The 21,817-nt window shown below is 34.4% G+C and overlaps 3 protein-coding genes across 5 annotated transcripts; all 3 read right to left on the bottom strand.

Annotated features, from left to right (window-relative positions):
* Window positions 1-1,535: 1,535 nt before the first annotated feature.
* Window positions 1,536-8,210, bottom strand: LOC108224270 (GATA transcription factor 24). Of its 3 annotated transcripts, none has more exons than XM_017398793.2 (8): window positions 8,005-8,210; window positions 5,348-5,717; window positions 5,033-5,122; window positions 4,825-4,958; window positions 4,229-4,339; window positions 3,898-4,003; window positions 2,500-2,571; window positions 1,536-1,873 (listed from the first exon to the last, which is right to left on the bottom strand). In XM_017398793.2, exons 2-8 carry the CDS (start codon window positions 5,699-5,701, stop codon window positions 1,772-1,774), a joined length of 969 nt encoding a protein of 322 aa, XP_017254282.1. In that variant the 5' UTR covers window positions 5,702-5,717; window positions 8,005-8,210; the 3' UTR covers window positions 1,536-1,771. The 3 variants fall into 3 exon arrangements, with proteins under 3 accessions (XP_017254282.1, XP_017254280.1, XP_017254281.1); XM_017398791.2 differs by having other exon boundaries at window positions 5,348-5,737; window positions 8,005-8,171; XM_017398792.2 differs by having other exon boundaries at window positions 5,348-5,729; window positions 8,005-8,142.
* Window positions 8,211-9,304: 1,094 nt separating this feature from the next.
* Window positions 9,305-12,850, bottom strand: LOC108224577 (beta-ureidopropionase). Its single transcript, XM_017399242.2, has 6 exons — window positions 12,570-12,850; window positions 11,940-12,047; window positions 11,628-11,816; window positions 11,320-11,547; window positions 11,009-11,233; window positions 9,305-9,829 (listed from the first exon to the last, which is right to left on the bottom strand). The coding sequence occupies exons 1-6, from the start codon at window positions 12,720-12,722 to the stop codon at window positions 9,464-9,466; spliced, it is 1,269 nt and encodes a 422-aa protein (XP_017254731.2). The 5' UTR covers window positions 12,723-12,850; the 3' UTR covers window positions 9,305-9,463.
* Window positions 12,851-13,732: 882 nt separating this feature from the next.
* Window positions 13,733-20,976, bottom strand: LOC108227869 (KH domain-containing protein HEN4). The gene is made up of 7 exons (XM_017403237.2): window positions 20,379-20,976; window positions 19,031-19,447; window positions 18,656-18,931; window positions 17,299-17,484; window positions 17,138-17,217; window positions 14,429-14,540; window positions 13,733-14,277 (listed from the first exon to the last, which is right to left on the bottom strand). Exons 1-7 carry the CDS (start codon window positions 20,919-20,921, stop codon window positions 14,140-14,142), a joined length of 1,752 nt encoding a protein of 583 aa, XP_017258726.1. The 5' UTR covers window positions 20,922-20,976; the 3' UTR covers window positions 13,733-14,139.
* Between the last annotated feature and the right edge of the window lie 841 nt (window positions 20,977-21,817).

Raw genomic sequence — 21,817 nt, 5'->3', positions numbered from 1 at the left:
GGTAAACTTTGGGACCATGCGACCAAATTATCTCTTTTGCGTTCTTTTGGTTTCAAAATGAGAGCAGGGTATGTACGTCTTCGAGTTCCTTAATTTGTCTTGCCTTATTTTGGTTCAGATATTAACTGTATGTTTTAGTTGTGGATTGAAGGTCGTATGGAATTGCAAGTTATATATATAATATACATGTAAGTGAATGGCTTCTATTTGATATGAAGTAGTTTATATAGAAGATCTTAAAAGACAAATTTTATGTTTCGAAGATTTTGGTTGTAATTTGTTTTTGATTAAAAAAATAAATCATAAACATGCATGCAAGTAGAAGGCATAACATGTCTTGGAATAGGAAAAGGAGTTAAAAATATGTGTTCTGTCTTGGATTAGGAAAATGTGTTAAAAATATGTGTTCTAATATAAATGTATTTTATATTAGAATTATTATAATGTAATTTAAATATTTGTCTAAAAATTTCTGGTAGGACATATTAATTTTGTAATAAAAAAATCAAAAACACTTGAAAGACAGAATTTGTTTTGGATTCAGAAAAGGAATTAAAATGCAAGTAGATATCAGTTGCCTTATAGAACAGAATTTAATTTTGTTCTAATCTAACGGTGCTTATTTCTTAAATATACGATCCAACGGATGATAAGCTTTTAGACCAAAGGACCATGCGACCAAATTATCTCCCTTACGCTTATTATATATAAGTAGGTAATGTTTCTTATGTATTAAAAATATGTTTCCTCGCTATACGTATTGAAAATATGTTTTAATCCTACGGAACTACCAGCTGGAACCTGTATGTTATTTAACAAGTCTTCCACCAGCTGGAACTACCAGCGGGAACCTGTATGTTATTTAACAAGTCCCCAGCATACAATACCCATGTCTTATTATGTTATTTATGACTTCAAAATTAGAATATGGGTAATGCTACAGACTCCAAATTTTTTTACCAAATGATGTGACAATCAAGTGGAAGATTATGATCGGGTGATTAATGTATATTCAAATAAGGTCTCATTATCAATGGAGTGAGTGAATGTAAACAATTAAATTTTGACACATCATTTGGGAAAAAATATTTGGGATACCTGGCATTTTCCTTCGAATATATCAATCTCAGATTATAATGTTTTATTACTTATGACCCCATATTTTCAGAAGTGATAATTAGAGCATTTCAACCTCAGACTCGGTGATTTAGGACATTTTCTCGAGCATGAGAGAATTCTTTTTAAACCATCCAAATCTATTAACAATGTCTAAATTCCAAATAGCATCTTTGTCCCCCATCATGTTCTCGACTCCACGTTACAAAATGTCAAAATCTATTCAAGTACTTCCCCTCAAGTATGAATGTATGATGCAGATACAATAAATAAAAGACTGCCAAGTATCTTAAGTTGATCGCTCCTCAAGTCTTTATCCTATTCTTCAAGCTTCTAGTTTGCATCACCAAATATGTGAAGTCTTCTCTATTTCTATCAAGTCAAGTTGGCACTGTGCCATAAACATTTAAAGAAGTTGATTTAAGAGTTCTAAAAGGAAACACATGTTAAAATACCTGTAAACAATTTGGATACAACAGATCACACTCCACGAATAGTGTAGTAACTTATATTACAACCTTGGGTGGTGATGCAATAAGTAAACTATATTTATAAATATATTTACATTCTGGCAACTATGAGAAAATTATGAATAAAATTTCCCACTTATTCGAGAACTCAATCCAGATGGGACATGGAGTTGGCTGACCAAATTTTAACACTTCTCAGCGGTCAAAGCTGAGTTATCACCGTTTGACGAAGTGATGACATCAGCAAGAGCTGGTACAACATCTGAATGATGAGATTCACCATCAATCTGGCAAAAACAAAAGATAAGGGGAGACATGAATATAGATGGTAATGTTTGACATTATGTGTAATATCTACTTGAATGGATTAACCTAAGCAAATACCTTTTTCTCTAGGTAATAGCAGCGCGAGAGTTTAACTCTTTAAGAGCATCTCCAATGGTGCTCTTAAATCCTTCTTTAAAAAATAATATAATATGTGGCTCCTAGTAAGTTGATACATTAAATATTGTGGCAACTCCAACCCTACTCTTTATACTTGCTCTTTATTCATATTTTATTATTATTTGAGATAAAAGTTGGAGAGAGAATTAGGGAGACATGAATAGAAATAGAAGCAAGTGATTATTTTATTCAATGAAAATAAGTTAAGAGCACCTAGATGCTCTTTAAAAGAGAGGAAACTCTTTAATTTTTAAAGAGCTACTAGGAGCCCATTGGAGTTCTAATTTTTCATATCCTCTTTAAATTTGGAGTTAGGAGCTTGTTTTAGGAGCCCATTGGAGATGCTCTAAGCCTCAGCGGAGTATTCATATATACAGAGACACACACACACACACACGAAGTAGCGTCTAAATTAAGGATTAAGTAGATGTCATTTGGCAAATAATAAATTGACCTATTAAGTAGTCACCTGATCAATAGGCTTCACATTAGGATCATGGATACCTCCTGTTGGAACCTTTGAAAGGTCTCTTAATATGCCCTACAAATTGAGCTTCAAGAATCAGAAATTATAAAAAGTATGACATAATTACGTACTAATTTTTATACATACCACATTTGCATTTAAATATTTACTTTAAGGAATGATACGAATGCACCAAAAAGGTTACAAGTTTAAAAGAAGCCATAAGGAATAACAGCTTCACAACTTCAATGAATTCTTAATGAGGAAAAAAGTCTTCAAATTCAGAAGAAGACACCAATTATTAGCATAACTTACAAGAATTTTGAACAGAAAATTGAATAACTTATAAGAAATATTTACTCCCTCTCTCTTTGTTTGAGCTAGATCAAAGTAACAAAGTTGCAGTTTCAATGGCAAGTATGAAACAGAGGAACAGTTAACTCTCTGTGTGGTGACAAGTAATGCATGTTTAAACAAAAAATCCTAATTACTTGTAGAGATTGGAACTCAGAACTGTAGATTCTTTTGATGCAAGAAAGATCGAAGTGTGCATACTTATATTTTTAATATTGGTTTTATACTTCAATTCAAGTGACAGATCTCTTCTCTGATTACGTTGGCCACATTGTGATTTAATTTGATAAGAATGTTCTATCAACTATGTAAATATCACCTAATTTAATAGAAAATGTACAATTTCTGCTTGTAGGTTTTGCAAATCTCCACCCTTCTCCACCACTTCAAGAAATGTATATGTCAAAAATTTTCATGCTTATTAACAGAGCCGTGTTAGATAAGAATTCTCATCTGTTCAAAAATGATGACTTTCCAACAATCAGAGGAAATATTTAAAATAAACAGGCTGCAATAGTTACCACAGTAACAAGTATAATATCCATCATCACAATTATTATTTCAGTGTATAGCTTGTCATCAACTCAACTGAATTTTCTGAAAATGTCATACAAAGTTTGGGCAGAAATAAATAAATGTACTGGAAATACAGGGTTCGTGTAATATCCGTAGTTTTCTATTTATTTTAATATATATATATATATATATATATATATATATATATATATATATATTGATTTATTTATTTATATTTTGTATAGATTTCTTTTTGTTAGAAATATATATTATCATGCAAGATTTTTATTAAATTTTTCTCTGTGGTATTTACTTTAAATTTAGAGTTAGTATAATTTGTAAAGAAGTGTCCTAGTTAAAACCTAACACGAATCTTTCATAAATTAATTACAACTGTTGGTATAAGATAATGTCTTTCTCTAATTACGTAATTAAGTTAGATTATATACCTAAACACTCATACATAGTAGGGCTGTTCAAAGTTCGAGAGCAGAGAAAATTTTTGGTATAAAGAAACATGGAACAACATACTTTATTTGCCCACTTGAGCCCGCATGCATTGCACAATGTCCTTGGTCCATCAGGTCCCCGACGCATCATTGGAGTGGACTTTGAGCTGATTCCACAGTGTCGGCAACTGTGGAAAAACCAGATACAGGAAAACAAGAAAGGCAAAGCATAAGAATTCAATTAAATGCATGAACTTTAAAACTAATTCAGTCACACCTTTCATTCAATAAAAGCAACTAACTATGGTCAGAAAACATATATAGGAGGGGGATCCTCAAAAAACACAGATTGATATAGGAAACAAAAGAAAAATATTGAGAGAGAAATATTGAGCAAACCACTAGACACTCACGAAGTTTCCTGCTCTTCTTGGCCAGAACCAGCATTCCATTCCAAGGAAGCTGAACCAGAATCCTCAGATATTGCCTTTGATGACGTGAATTGGCCTTTCTTTCGCTGCATCCTGACAGGATCACACAAAGACCATTAAAAGATGCCAGGAAGACTACTGTTGCAGCAGAGTAAGAGAGCCGCTTATTGGTTAACATCATAAAGAGTTCACATTGTTTCTCAGCCTCATTCAAAAATGTACAAGAACCTTTGACAGCAGTAAATAACATCTGGTTGTTCTGACTATTTATGACTTCATGGATGAACAAACAAATTCAGATTCTGAGCAGATATACTTGTAAAACACATCTTTTCCTAACTGGTTTACGGTTACACACTACTTTATGTTCCACTAACTGTCGTTATGTTCAATCAATATTTTAGAGTGAATTACAGAATATTAATATCTTTAAGATTCAAGAGCACGGGATGCATACATATAAATAGCGTTATATCATTTAAATGTTCCTATCTATCTGATACATACATGTATAATAATTTTTTTATAACATCAGACAGATATGTGAAGATCTGTGGAACTTAATTCAGGTTTATTACCTGATTGCTACTTCCTTCCGCACTTCATAACGAATTTTTTTGTCAAAACACCTGTCTTTCCTCTTCTCTCTAAATCGTGTCAAAGAAGCAGCCCGTTGCGGTTGACTTGCCCTTCCAGGAAGGTCACTTGAACCCTACCAAAGTTGAGGTAATGAGAGTAAAATACATAATAAGTGACAAAGTTGTGACTGCATTGATGTTTGCTTACCCTTTGATTTTGGTTCTGAGACGGCATCCCAACAGTAGGTATACCTGTAGGCACTTCATATCCGCCCAGAAGTAACAAAACTGCCTGCACCTGTTTATCAAAAAGGAACTCTAAACTATTATGTAATTTAAAAGCAAATATATTTTTAAGGTCACATCATAGCATATTTCAAATAGAATGACATACACCCTTTATCCAAAAGTTAAACAACACAGATATATTACAGTCTTTGCAACCACACCAGTACAAGAGATTTGTAATATCGAGCGAATTGAATAGAATTATAAGATTCGCCATGTGTAATCAGGAACTAACCTTTTCAGGGGACACAGCATCAAAAACGTAAACTTCTCCCTGAAAAGATAGTGTCAACTGATCCACACCACCTCCTCCAGTATGCGGCACAACATCAGACCCTGGGACATACATTTGATGCTGATGTGGCACGACATTAATGCTGTCAAGTCCATTTCCATTCATCGGCTCCATTCCATTGGAAGGCTGACCAACGACACCACCATTCTGTAGGGCATGAGAAGCAGCCTCGTAACGAATATGTGGATTATCTATCGACTCTCCCCCACTTGGTATGTCCTCTTCTTCTTCATTATCTTCGATCTGAGGGTTATGCTGCTGGATGCTACTATTCATTGCTTCATTGCCAAACATCGAAACCCGCAAATTTCTGTGTGGCATTCTAAACAGCTTTATAAAGGGAAGACAGAAAAATAAATCCGATATTAAGTAAGAGAAATCTGAAATCAAAGAAGGCAGACAAAGCTGATACAAAAAGGCCAATGGACGAAAGAAAAGTAAAAAGCAATGTGTTGAAATTTCATGGTTAGAACTCCAAAAGAATAAATGCGTGCAAAAAAAGATTGGACAAAAAGAAGTGAATTATAAAGTTAAATATATGATCGATGTAATAGTAACCCTTAAGTACGAAACAATACGCACACACATATATATTGCCTATATATATATATATATAGGGTAGCAGCACTCCATAGCATACCCTCATATATGGAGTTCCGTAGCACACCACTATAAATATATATATAATACATATATTTTTTAAATTTTTATAAATATAATTATAAATTTCAATTAGTAAATCGAAATAAAAATTATATATTTTTTTATTCCAAAAATTATTCAAAATTATGCAATATTCCAAAATGATTCTACAACAAAATAATAATCGTCCAAAATTATTCTACTATAGAACCAGTTTCGAAAATCAACTTTTTTGTTCAAATTATTTATGATATATATCACGTAGTATTCTATATTGGAATCACATTTTATATGTATTCTATGATAGTATTTATAATAAAATTAAGAATTTATAATGGTGTACCACGAAACTCCATATAAGGAGAACCTTCATGCAATGTTGGTCAGAGTTTAAATATGCAGATCACAAAATGAGTGCTTTTTTAAGAAAGGGGATACTGCAGGGACTTTTAACTGATGACTTTGTAACATACAGGGATGTATGATTACCATGAATTGTAACACATGCATGTTTGTACAGGTAAAATAAGTTTAAATTGGTTAAACACAAGAAATGCGAATGTCCAATTCGCCATGATGGCGTGATATTAGTTAGACATTAATATCAAAGTGACCACCGTTCTCATCAATATATCTCACCTATCTACCCGATCTCATTCGGGAATCATTTAAAGCACTCAAAATCACTATGTATTAGTACTCTGTTAGATCTTGGGGGAAAAGTTAACAGAATTGGAGATTTTGTTCCTAACAGATTAGTGGCATTGGGTTTTTTTGGTTTGATCGCTAAAAATCAAGTACAAAAACAAATTAAGGTTGAAGGTGTTAAGAGAAGATTATTATCTGTGTCTGTGGTTTAACATGCCTGCCTCTGCATGTATAATTGAGCTTTATTTTTATTATATGAGCCATATGTAGTAAATTCCTCTCGTGATTAGGATCCTGTCAAATTGCCTATCAACAAATTTTCTAAATTTAACCCAGTGACATTTATAATGATTTTAGTGTTTAAAATGAGTGCCCGTGGAGATGTTCTGGTGAGATATTTACACCAGAACGATGACCACTTTGCTGATATTAAACCCTAAGATAATATGATACTCAATTTCCTTCTCTCTTATTAAACTAGCAGCTGTAAGTCTGTAACAATAACAGTCCTGGTAAAAAAGAAAACAAGCACTCAAAAGGAATATAACACGTCAAATCGGCAACATATAAACAATATACACGACAAGACAGACTCCCATGAAATAGGAATACATGTGTATAGAAACACTATGGAAACAATTTAATTCCACTGCTACAAGCTACAATGACAATCACCAATTGCAAACGACAATATCAACAAAGACGTCATTTCAAATACGACAATATCAACAAAGACGTCATTTCAAATACGAGAATATCAACAAAGACGTCATTTCAAATGTTCCATGTATATTAATTAACATACCAACAAAGTATTGTGCTGGTAAACTTTAAGCAGTTACATTTTTGATTTTTCCAGCTATCTATTTCACCAACTAACAACCTTCACTTATTTGATGTTTCTAACACAAGCCAAACACGTAACACTGGAAATTGTTTACAAATATAAAACACTACTTACACAGGACCAATCATACGCGAGAATCAATAAATTAATATCTCGAGCTGCCAATCACAAAAATTCAAATCCCCACACAACGTTCAACAATTTCAACCAAAAGCCATAACACATTTTTATATAAGTTTCTCAAAAACACCTTAATTTATATTAAAACAATCAAGTGGACCAACAATATAAAGAAAATTAAATTCCGCATCGAATCAAGATTACAATTAAAGCTAAATTCTGAGCTAGCAAACATATCGCAGCTACTAATCACACAATTGAGTAGTAAATAATCATTAACTGCATGTATATACACAAAAAAGAGACAATTGAGATTGAAATGAGAAAAAAAAACCATTACTTGATCTACGGCGGTTTAGCGACGGCGGTGGTGGCGGAGAATCGCCGGCGACAGAGACGTGAAGATCGACAACGTGTTTGAATGGGAGTGAATTGTATATATATATAGAGATATGTGTGTATAATAAATGGATATAGAGAGAGGGAGAGAAAGAGAGATCGAGAGGTACTATATGAATTGAGTCCCACCAAACCACATGAGTTTTTCACCCGTTCCATGATCCGACCCGTATCTTTTCTATACTACTCACTTCTATAGTTTTATTTCGTAAAAATTAAAATTATTCGATAAAAATTTCTATTATAGTTTTAGATATTTTAGTTTTATTAATACTTTTTTGAAGGAAGTTTTATTAGTAATTAACTAATTTAATAATATTATATATATATATATATATATATATATTGATTAATATTAATAAAAATGACAGTTCACATGCATGATAACCGAAAAAATGAGAATTTTAACCGATCAATGATAACACCATCCGTAATTGAATGTGTAAAACTAATAATATAAACTTTTTTTTTACTAAGTGACCATATGAACTCTTCAAACCAACGTTATGAATTTAATATGTTGTATGATAGATTTTAAATTTTTGCAGAAAATTAAATTTTGTATAATACACAAATTTTGAGAAGTTACAAAATATGTATGATCAATTTATTCAGATTAGTTTACAATATTAGTAAGATATAATAAAGTGCAATTTCAATCAATAAAAATAAGTATTTCAAGTCCTACTGTTCAATGATCTATATAAAAAATAATAGTTGTTTTTTTAAATGTACTTTTCTCGTTTGAGTTGCCGTCACAAACGCGTTATGTTAATATTGGTATTGAAGACATGATGATGATAATTAATTTAAATAAAAAAGTATTATTTTAACATTTTAAATAAGATGATTGTAATTTTAAACAAATTTAAAAGGTGAACAATACAGGTACTCTGTGGCGGACACAAGATATGATATGTCACAAACTCGATATATGCGTGTATAAGAATCCATTCCGCAAGAAAAATAATTAATATTATGAAATAATTCTCTACGACATTTTCACAAACACCTTGTAAGCTTACTTTTTTTTTGTCCAATTGCATATTTTTTCAAATTTGAGAAACCCAAAAATTAGCTAGACAATTTAGAAGATGTACGTGTAATGTGTGTAGTTTGAAAGGCGAATAGATAGGTTTCTAAATTTAAAATAGTCGGAGCATTCATAAAATCACAAGATATGTAGCATGATTGCATCTCCCTAGACCCTTAATCTGCACTTTAGCTGGTGAAAACTCGTGTAACTTAGAAGAACCCGTCAAATATAAATGACTGAGGTGTCCCTTTTAAAATCTATGTTGGGACTTATTAAAAGTTACAAGCAAAGTACACAGATCATTTCATTAATACAGACAGATATGCACTTGTCATTACTGTTTAAGAATCAAATTATAACTGTATTAATGAAAGGTTTTATGCACTGATGGATCGGAAATTATTTGGGGCTCAAACTGAGGCTCCACGTAACGAGCAAGCATTTCTTTATAAAGCTCATATCTACCAGTCATTCGGAAACCCCATTTGTCCTTAAGTTGTCTACACAGATTGAGATCCATATCTGATATCATCAATCCATCTCTATGTCGGGACAAAGAAGGCGTACACGACGCATCTGGTGCAGAAAAGTGACTGGAGCCATAGAAGTGTCCGAAATCACTGTGTTGAGGCTTACCATCACCTGAGGTAAATGGATTTGGAAAGGTCTCAGTCCCAACACGATTAATTGATCCAACAAAGTAACTGCTAGCAATAGCAGCATTCCGTGCCTGCAAAAGCGTCCACAAGTCAAATTAATCCTTATTGCTCTCAATCAACTTCAAGAGATAATGTAATTTACTAAACTGCGAAAGATCCAGTAATGTAATTTCAAGTAATTAGTTAGCAAATTCACTCGCATTCCATATACATTACATATACTGCAAAATTGATGTTCATACTACTTGAGAAACAAATTAAACTAGTAATTACACCTATTATACATAGGTAGTATACTTATAATAGGCCTGCTTTGGAACTTACATATCTTCTTGTAAATGTCCAAGTTTTTGAGATGGGTAGAGGTGGATATCACGACTTTCCGGCAAGTTAATAAAGATCTTGTAAATCTCAAGGTTGTTAGATGTGCTGGAATTAGATGATCTTGTTGGTGAATTATCATATTTAATTAGCTGCCATCTAGGTACAAACACATATCTGGGTGCGTGTGCTGGTGTGCATCGACGTGATCCTAGACGGCATCTATTTGAAGACAATTTTTTCATCAAGTCGTCTGATTCAGCCACAACTGATAAGCGACTCACGGGAAACTCATGTTTTTCATATGGGATGTGCGTTGAAGACTAATATATATGCAGAAGATAAAGCCCCGCTAAGAAGTCTAAGATAAAGCCCCACTAAAAATTCTAAGTATCTAAATTCTGTAAGCATTCACTTGTTGGGCTAGCTAATCCAACCTCGCTCCGATACCACTTGTTGGTCTAGGTAAGAGAGCCTAACTCCACAATAGTACAATATTGTCCGCTTTGAGCCTAAGCTGCACGGCTTTGTTTTTGGGCACCTCCCAAAAGGCCTCGTACTAGTTGGAGTTGTTTTATATTCTAGCTTTCTGCCCCTCCCACAACCGATGTGGGACAACTCCTAACATTATACTGCCAAAATCTTTATATTCAACCCAATAAAAAGATTGATTTGACATTAACATATGCGAATCATCAATCTGGCCCTAGTAAGAATTTAATACCAACCTTACAGCTCATTTAAAATAATAATCTAACTATTAGTGTGTGATTTAATTTTTAACTTATATAAGTTCTGATTATGCAGTTCAGTAAGGAATGCTAGTTATTTTGTCAACTACTTGCTTAAAAATGCATTTATTTTTTCCTGAAAAGTAGACATAAAGAACCAAAATGAGTTACAGTCAAGTAGAGGGAAAAGAGAAAAACCTCGATGGGCCACATAGGTTCGCTGAGTTCACCAACAGTAGCTGATGGATTGAAAACAATTTCAGCACCATTTAATCCAAAAGCTAACCAATTCAGGGGATGGTGCCTTCCATAACAAATATTGACGGCAATCTTCCCGTAAATGGTTTCAAATACAGGATGTCCAGTGTTTCCCTCCATATAATACGTACTCTCATTAAAATCACCAACTCTGGGTATATGATTCTGCCATAAAGTGAAAAGTTTTAAGCTTAGCAGTACGAAGAAAACTAAAATGGCAAAGAACCTGAATACATAAGTAAAAATAATACCTTCCGATGCTTGCCAATTATGTTCCCATGATTACCAATAACGACAGCAGTATTCCACATCGTCTCCCCATGTTTTAAGTCTCTTTCAAGAATTGGACTCACTATGACCATATTGTATTTTCTAGCAAATTCCTGAAGAAACTGTGTTGATTCTCCATCAACAGGCTCAGCAAATTCACACCATCTTTTCTCACGAGTGCAAAAAGCAAACGGCATTGTCCATGCTTCCTGTTAAGAATACTAGCAGTTACAATTGACCTGCGAAGAATCATATTATATATGCTTTCAGTTTTTATGCCAAGTCTTACTTGTAAGCATAAAATATTGACTCCTGAAGCACCTGCAGCATTAATTATGGGCTTCAACTTCTCAAAGATGGCTCTCTTTTGGTCCAAAAAGGATGCAGTAGTGGGAAGAGCTATAGAATTCTGAATGAGGGCAACTCTTACTACTCGAGGTTCTCTTAGTATCTCCTTGTCAGCATGAAAGCAATATGCCTGTCGGAACACAAAAAGTAGCAACATGTCCTAATATTTTTAATCTTTTAAATGATACTATAAGAAGCACGTGTTATCCCCTTGCTTCAAATATTTGAAAAAAAGAATCTCTTCTGGTCATACCTGAAGATCAAAGTCCTGTTTCAGAGATAGTTCCTTTGCAGATTCTGGAATAGGTAAGGATTCCAGAGGTTTCCCACAATTCAGACCAAGAAGCACACGACTCACTTCCTACAAAACATAAATGTATCTATTAAAATTCATCATCATCATCATCATCAGATCCCCATCTTTTAAAACAGAAAGGTCATGACCAGACTAATCTTCAGAGTGCAGACTGAACAAGAGTTCTGTCAATCTGTTAAGAGAATACCGACAAATTGAACCGATAACTCATCCAAAGAACATATTACAAGCATACCCAATACAAGAAAGAGTGAGAAACTTGCTTCAACTCGTAATCTCGACGAAGTTATACTTTTTCCCCTCATTGTATAAATTTGAGTTGCAACAAATTCATTTCTAACTAACTCATAACATATATCATGCCACGTCAAGAAAATCTCAAACTCTAAAATCCAGCAATACAATATTTTCGTTGGGCAACACAAAAAAGTACCCAAATACTAACTCAAGATCACATCTTTAAGATCCTAGTAATCAAGATTATCTGGAGACTGTAAAATAAATTGACCCCAAAAAAGAAATTACAAGAAAGATAGAATCTTTATAAATTATAAGTAATAATAGTACCTGAAAAAGATGGGGAGGGAGAGAAGCTTGGAGCAGGTGATGAAGAGAGTCAAAGCCACAGATTGACCCGGCGTCGTTTGATGATGTGGGTCTTGCTGCTTCAACTTCTCCGTTCTCTCTTTTGGCTAAATCTTTCTCTTCAATTCTCTCCATGTTAGTATCTTTTTTCTGGATTCAGATGCTTGGATCAGTTGATGCTCTGTATCTATATTCTGTACTGCTGTATGTATATACTAATGCTCTGCTGGTTTATTCGTTTTCTATAAGCATTATTTTAAGGCTGCATGATGGATGTTTATCTAAGAGATACTGACATACAGGTAAGTTTATGAATAATTTATTAAAATAAACAAAATTATCCGGATAAATTAAATTGAATATAGCATAAATGAAATAAATTTTAGGGGGTGTATTCTATCTTGCTTCCTTTTTTTCTTCTTCATTTAAGATATGTGGTCGTTAATATCGACAACTCCATTTAAAATATGTAACTGTTAATATCGAGAAATGTTACATATCTCAAATTGTATTTAATTGGACGATTTATGTATATATTATTAATGTGAGTGAAACTAATCACATATTGTCAATTCAATAAAATTTAGGATACCTAGAATTTCCTGTCAAAATTTGTTATCAATTCGTTCTTTCATGTAGAAGCAGCTTCTGTGTTGCCTCTCTGAATGTTACATTTGGCCCAACAGTCCATGTCTTTGCAGCCAGCAGCAGTGATCCAGGCCATAAGTGCAGCCAAAAGGTCTAAAATTCTGACATGACATCCAATTACTACTACTGAAGTGTAACTGTAAAAAGTGTTGAATATATAATGTTGTTGAAACACAGTGCAACAGCAGGCAGCTTAAGTGTTTTAATGTTGGAAGTTGAGGAGACTGTTATTCCCATGTCAAGCCTGGTTAGGACTTGGATGTTACAGCTATCAGCCTATTGTTGTAGCAATGTTAAATCTCTCCCACAAACTTTACCCTGGGAGAATGTTTTCATGTAGTTTTCACATTATTGTACACAACCCAGATGTTGCTAGCCCCCAAAAAACATAAGAAAAAGTTCAAAAATCCAAGATATTTAGCTTGGAAATTTAAATTATGACACCAAGTGAACAGTATTCGACCTGCGGCGTACCTGAGAAAATGTTGAAGTTAAGATGTCCATAATATCACTGTCACAATTCACACAGTGCAACAAATTACTACCAATAGTGAGAGCGCCAAGTCAACCAAGCGTTTCGGGTATTCATAGGCTACACTGCAGAGTACATGAATTGTGATACTGTTCTGTTGTTTCTTTCCAACATAGAAATAATACAACATGCTACATTTTCAAAAAATTAGCTCTAGATGGAGAACAGGTTGTCTTGAACCAAGAGAACTTGTTATCGATCAGTGCTAAGGTGCTTTGAAATATTCTAGAAGTATCCTTTGAAATGCATGATACAAATTAAGACTAGTGTACAAATTGTCGGGGAACTCATAACCAAAATACTCCAAAACTTAACTTCCATTCAAGGGAAGTGGTCAGGCGTGAGGAAGACCAGGTCAAAATGTATTACTTGTCATGATGATCCACTAAGTATGAATGCTTGCAGAAGGCTTTGAGCTGCCTGAGTTTCATTAGGATTCCCAGATATAACCACAATACGGTCACTTGTTCCGGGGCGAGGCTCGTGCACTATAACTTTTGCCCCCGAAATCTAATTTATTCCAACCAACACCAAGAGTGGTAAGAAATAATATTAAAAAAATGCTCTACAATTTCATAGACCAATGAACAAACAACTAAAATTAGGTTATGAGTTATGAAGGATAGGTTTAACAAATAAAGTGAATAATTAATACACTTGCCTGTTTTAAACGAGTCAGATTGCTACCATTTTCCCCATATACAGAGTCCATCACACTCTCAGGAACTGCTATCTCAATTGTTGTATTTGTCACCACAACAGCTCGATTATCACTGCAAGACAAACAGATGTAAGATTAATCGATGAACACAATTTTCCATTGCTAAAAGTCGCATCGAAGCACTATAAGTATAAGAAATATGAAGCTGTGCAGAACTGCACATGTTCACAGGTCTACCTTTTCGGACAATCATAAAATTTAATAACTAGAGTCCTGCAAATACCACTGTTGGTTTGCTATACACTACAGGTCTACCAGTACGGATATGTGACTGGGTGGCTAATATATGCTATGCTGCCACAGTTTTTAAAAATATAGTAAATGCATTTTTAGAGTACACCTCTAATATTTTTTCTTTTTTCGTAAATAGTATAATACTTCTGTGTCACAAATATTACAGAAAAAGTTAACCTCTATTGGTTGCGATTTACTCTTTTCATAAATAAAATGCTTTAATCCAATTTGAACCTTCAAATTTACATGTCTGTACAATTCATAATTGCCTACTAAATTAGCATTCAAATCTTATTATTGAATGACATTTCAATACAATCAGAACCTTGACCTAGAGATTCTAAATAATGTGCGTGATAGAACTCTCGATTTGCTCAGTGGTAACAACACCTGCCACTGCTATGGAGCAGCCAGCATAAGCCATACTATAGGTATGTCAAACATAATAAATGTGGAGGCAGTGTAATGGAAAATGGTAGTCATACGCAGCAGAAAGCCAAAAACAAACTAGGATGAGAATATAACCAAAGATGAGGAATATGTCACTAAAGGGAGTCTGGAAAGAAACAGATCTTTTCTGAATATTAAATTACTCCCAAATAGCCACGCTCAAATGGTAAACTGATATCAATAGTTGAGTTCAATTAAACGCATCCTCGCATAAAATAGTGCTCAAGCCTGTTTGGTGAGGCTTATAGCCCCCGGCTTTAAGCCATTTTCGACTTTAAGTTGAAAAATGTTTGTTCATGTAATAAGACGGATGCCGACTTAAAATTAAAAATAAGTCAAAAACTGACTTCAAGTCAGAAGGCTTAAAGTCAGAAGTTGATAGGACATCACTCAGATTACTAACCTATCAAATTTATTTTTGTTGTTACATTTTTAACAAGTCATAAGTCACCTATAATAGAAAATTACCCGAGCAGACAATTTAAGCCAAGTTTAAGCCGCGTACTTATCACAAGAAGTCGCCGTAAGCCATAAGTAGGGGCGAGCATTCGATTCGGTTAACCGAAAACTGTACCGAATAACCGAAATAATTTTGGTTCGGTTAACCGATATAAATATTTCGGTAGCCAAATTTTTAGTTTTCAGTTTTTCGGTTTTTTAATCGCGGTTAACCGAAAACTGAATGGTTAACCGAATTATTCTGTGCTTTATGAAAAAATTAGTTCTCAGTTAATATTCAGTCCAATAACTCTGAGTAATCAGTATTGCATATATTCTCACATCTCAACTCTCAACCATCAGCCTTAAGCGAATCTCAACTAAGTCTTCATTCTCAAACAATCGAGGTAAAACCCTAAAAGAATACATGATTCAGTTTTGTATTTATGTGTGTCTATGTGTTTGAATATTTGAATCAAGTTTGTGGATTTGAATCGAATTATCTGCGTGTATCTATGTATGTCAATTCTTTACTTCTGGACTGAAACCCCACATCGGTATCCCAGGTCAGTTTGGGATATTGACAGTGAAGTTTCTATATTAAGTATAATAGCTTGATACACTTGGGGCTGCAAATCTTGGTATTCAGGACTTGAGGTTTTTATCATGGATACACTTGTACCAACTCTTGAAGCAAAAATCAAAGTCAGAAGTAAACATAAAGCTAATTTGAAAACAAGATAATTTGATTCGGTTTTCGGTATTAACCAAAAATTATAATTCAATTCGGTTATAAAACTGAATTAATTTCAGTTCGATTTTCGGTAGTGATTTTTTGATTAATTCGGTTTCAATTAACCGAATAAAAATTTGGTTCAGTTCGGTTTTTAGCGGATGCTCACCCCTAGCCATAAGTCATTATTTTAAGCTCACCCAAACGGGCTCGAGAGTCGAGACTTTACATCCATCATATTAGAGGCTTCCATATATGACTTTAATATCTACTACAAGGTTTCACTTTCGAAATTAATTCTGTCCTTTCATCTTTGAGCCGAAAATTTTTATAAGGGTGGTGAATTTGAGTGGATATTAGTGTTTGTATTAATATATTATAATAGAATCTTCTCGAAACTGCTAGACTTACCATTTCTTTCAAACTTAGGCCAACTATATAACAGCAATGAGCTCACCTTAAGAAAGGCGCATGTCATAGTTGATCACGTCTCATACAGTCATATTGCAAGTTAAATCTATTAGATTAACTTAGGGTAGCAAATCCATGACCACCTATAAAGACTTATGTGTACTGCAATCTAATTTAAAAAAATTACTGCGACAGGCTGCAGATTTTGCAGGGAAACCAAACCTACAACAGATATTAACAGGGCTCAATTATAAAATCCTAAATCCCCCTACCCCAAAATATACACATTGAAATTTGACAAGCTTATAGTTTACAAAAATACCAGCTACAAGGCATCAATGAAAAAACAAATAACTGTGTTAGTAGGTTTACGTGATGCCAACCTGCCAAGTTCGACACCATTAACAGAGTTCAATTCTTTGCCATTATCCAATTCGTTCCTTGAATTTAATTCAGTTCCTGTCTGAAAGTAAAGACACTTTGATGCATCAAAATCATTTAAAGATCATAGGAATGAAGAAAATGAGGACAAACAGATGGTTACCTGTGGGGCCCCGTCCAAATTGTAAGAGACTCCAAGATTACCCATCCTCCGGGTTAAAGCAGTTAATTCATGACCACTTTTCCTCATTCCAGCACCATTTTGCACTTTGTTAGAGAACTGATTATCACGCAATCTACCGGTTACATGATACAGAGCCTCTTGTACGCTTACAAGATCGCCTGTAATCTGATAATTAAGTAACCATTCTCAGTACATCCAAGCGCAAAAACAATAGTTCTCATTAAGTAGGTTAAAAGAAAATATTGAATAACAGCAAAAAGGCACAGCATCAACTATAAATAGTAAGTAGAGATATCTTAAGTTACATGTACGTCCAAACTAGTCACTAATTGAGGAACTTCCAATTCATTAGGGAATTCGTTACTTAGAGAGACGAATTTGAAATTAATTTCCAAATTCGGTAAGGAGCAACTATAGAAGGCAGGTCACTGACGGTCATAACATGATTTATAAATTAGTACCTCGTACAAATAAATAATAAAATTTTCAAATAGATGGAATCAATGCATCTTAAAAATTAGGCTTTAGTAGCAATATAAAATATAGTCGACACTGGATGATTTAATATATGAAGAATTCATTTTTACTCAAGCATCAATGTTTTGCTATTCTTTCTTGAGTTCAATTGAAGGATTCTAAGCTGCACTAATGTTAAAGTTCAATACAGAAGTACAAACTCATGCAAAAAAGGGAAAGAAAGAGACAAAGTGACTGCATGAAGCATGATAGTTATTATTACCAAAACCTGTGAGGTAAAATTTAAAGGCGAACTAGCAGATTTTTTTTTTAATACGCCTCAAACTGTAAAAAGTAGCTCTAGCTACAGAAACAGGTGAGACCAAAGAGGAATATGGGATCATGAGTAGTCAAGTCATATTACTCAAGTCAATTCACTTTGGGTCACACTGCAACTAAACCAAATCCATATATTTCATACTGAAAGAGAAGGAAACCCCAGCAACGGTTCTCCTATAAAGACCTATATTCAATGCAACTAAGTCAATAGGAAACAATGACAAATTTATGTAATAATAATAAAACATGGGAGTGAACTCTTCAGAAGATACTGACCCACTCAAACTGGAAGAGAAACAAAGAAACTGTAATACTATCTCTAACCAAGAAAGTGATGAAAAGAATTAAAACAAAATATATGCTTCCACTAGTCTGTATCCTATGACATAGGATTTATAGATGGAAACTGTAAAGTAAGAAGGCAAAAGATTTTGGCTTCTTTCCTAATATGTAGGAGTGGCTGAGCTTTAAACCAGGATATCATTATAAATGGTTCTTTGGATTATTAAACTAAACAAAGGGTTAGGATGAAATAATACACCTGTACCACTTGATCATTTTCTGAAGCACACCTCGGGACTTCGTCGCCACCAATAATACGTATGTAAGCCCCAGTTGCCCTTCTCATCTCTGCTATTATAGCGCCTCCTTTTCCCAATAAACAACCAACTTGGTTTGGCGAAACTACAACTTGAGCAGCAAAATGTGATCGTTTTCCACCAAAATCGATCCCCTTTGCATAGCCACCAGCTTCAGTAGATTTATTGAAGACAAGAACAACAGCATTCTGTGCAGGTGAACACCGAGACTCTGCATTCTACACAAGTTAAAAAAAAAAGAAACTAAGTACACATACACCAAGAAAAACCCACCAAAGAAGAAAGCAAACGTAACAAAATTGTGTAGCAATACGGACCTCAGTTGCAGTAATGGTTATTAATCGTTCCTTACAATCAGGTACAGGACTTGCTACATTTATAGATGCACCTGATTCATTTTGAAGTGCTCTGACATTTGTCCCTTGCCTGCCAATTATAACCCCTACCCTTTCGTTGGAGCAGAGGATTCTAAAAGTTACTTCTTGTTGCGGCATTGTCAAGTTTGTATTTAGGTGTTGGTCGGCGTCTGATGAAAAAGGACGACCTGGAGTATGATTGAAAGAGCTGCCAAATACTTGGGGCACAGAGCTCCTAACTGGAGGGACATTCATGCGCCCATCAGCTAAGATTTCCTGTGGATCTACTTCGTGTGCTCTACCTACTGGAGGAGAATCTTGAAGGCGCCGAGAGACGGCAATAAGTGCTTTTTTAACAGCAATGAAGTCACCCTCAATCTGTTAACGGTATCAGACAAAATATTTATATGCGACGCAAGGACCGAAAGTGGGCACAAAAGGATATTTTAAAATAAAGAATAAAAGACAACAAAAATAATCTGGTTGATCAAGTATGTAGATGAAGTTATTTAACAAAAAGCATAATTAATAAATTACCAACTATAATGCTGTGCTACAGATAGTAACAAGAATTTCATGTTCTAAGCTTTCCTTATTACAAGAACAAGTAGCAAGTCAAAATAAATATCATATAAGATGCAAAGCATCCATTTTTACCACAAAGCAAACAAAAAACATCAATATTCACCGTTTGGTTCTGAGATAATCAGGAAACACATAACTCAGCTCCCGCTACACTTTGCAGTTCTTACGCGGCTATTTCTAGCACAAGGCAAGTAAGAATACATACTCTTGCTCATTCATACCACCATCACCTGTAAGTTGGATTGGATAAAATAAAGCTACTACCCAACTATTTGTTGGCTGGTTTTCAATATATAACTATTAAAAACAAATACCAAACTTTGCCCCCAAAAAAATCACATTCTGCATATTTTCAAAAAAAATCATTTCAACATTTCTACACAAAACACTTCCTCAAGTTGTACAAACTAAAACTCAACTTTTTAAGATTCCGATTCTCCATGTATACACACAATAACAAAAACATTCCACAACGAAAGATGCCAACTTTAACTGAAAAACACCACAAAACAGTAAACACACAAATTCAAACCAACATTTCTACACTATAACTTCCTAAACATACTAACCACAACTTAGCTTTTCAAGATTCCGACAAGTTCAACACAAGTAACACATTCCACACAAAAAGATTCCAACTTTAACTTATAAACACCACATTTCAATAACACACAGAAACAACACCAAGTCGAACTTGAATAATAAACCAACATCCGTTTCTTACTTCAATCATTTCATCGTTGGCACAGGCACAAGCCGGCATCTTCTCAGAAGTTAAAACCCGAATCTTACTCCCAGTATCCTTCCTAATCTTCTCTACAACCTTCCCCCCTTTCCCAATCACTGATCCAGCATGACTTTGTTCCGCAAGCAACCGACACGAAACTAACCCTAACGCCTCCATCTCACCCCCATTACTCTCCGCCGCAACGTCGAGAATCTTCTCGAAAACCCTCACCACCGCCTCCTGAGCAGCAGAAACCTCGATCTCCTCATCACTGAAGAAGACTTTCCGGGTAATTGAACTCGAGGCGGTTATGATGATGACCCGGTCGCCGGAGTTCGGCGGCGCCGGCGACTCGTCGACGCGGATTCTGGAGGAAGTTTCGTGCTGGAGCTGTTTAATGATTGAGCCGGATTTACCGATGACGCCGCCGATTCGGGAAGCGTGGCAGAGGATACGGAAGGAGACGTGGCCGGCGGGGACGTTCTGGTGGGGAGGGAGAGCGCGTGCGAATGACGTGCCGCCGCCGCCGTAGGGTTGCATTGGATAGAGTGCAAAGTAGAACTATACTAGTAAGCAGCCGCACAGCAGCCATTTTTAAAAGAGGTAATTGCATATCGCACCCCCTGACTATCGTTCAAAAATGATATTGTACCCATACTTAGAAACTCAACTCGCACCTCTTATCTTTACAGTTCAAACCCGAGATGCACCCCTCTGCCGTTAACGCCGTTAACTCCGTTAAGTCACTATACAAGTTATTGCAAATCGGACCCCCTAACTTACGTTCAAAAACGATATTGTGCCCATACTTTTGGAAACTCAAATCGCACAACCTATTTTTACATTTCAAGAACGATACGCACCCCTCTCTGCTAACTTCCGTTAAAATACTCCATCCGTATCAATTTACATGTCCTTTTTGCTTTTCGAGAAGTCAAATTGGCTAATTTTTAACCAACTATTAGAAAATATTTATTTATTATTTTAGGAAATAGAAAGTTACATATTAATATAGACTACATTCACTTCTTGGTGATATTTTTTTTATTTTTTATTTAATTAAGATATCCCTAAATCAAAATGATTTTACATATCAAATTATTTTAAATTTTTAGTGGTATGTGTATTAAGTACTTAAAATATAAACTATTTTAAATATAAAAAATAAATATTATGTGATATTTTTATAAAATATACACTTTTATCAAACAAAAATTTGATATGTAAAATCATTTTGACTTGGTGATAGCTTAATTAAACAAATTTTTTTTAAAAAAAAATCATCAAAATAGTAAATCTAGTCTATTTTAATATGTAACTTTCTATTTCCTAAAATAATAAATAAATATTTTCTAATAGTCGGTCAAAAATTAGTCAATTTGATCCCGCGAAAAGCAAAAAGGACATGTAAATTGAGACGAAAGGAGTATTTTAAC

This window comes from Daucus carota, chromosome 6 (genome assembly GCF_001625215.2).
Source record: "Daucus carota subsp. sativus chromosome 6, DH1 v3.0, whole genome shotgun sequence".
Taxonomy (NCBI): domain Eukaryota; kingdom Viridiplantae; phylum Streptophyta; class Magnoliopsida; order Apiales; family Apiaceae; genus Daucus; species Daucus carota.
This window is presented reverse-complemented; position numbering and strand designations above follow the sequence as displayed.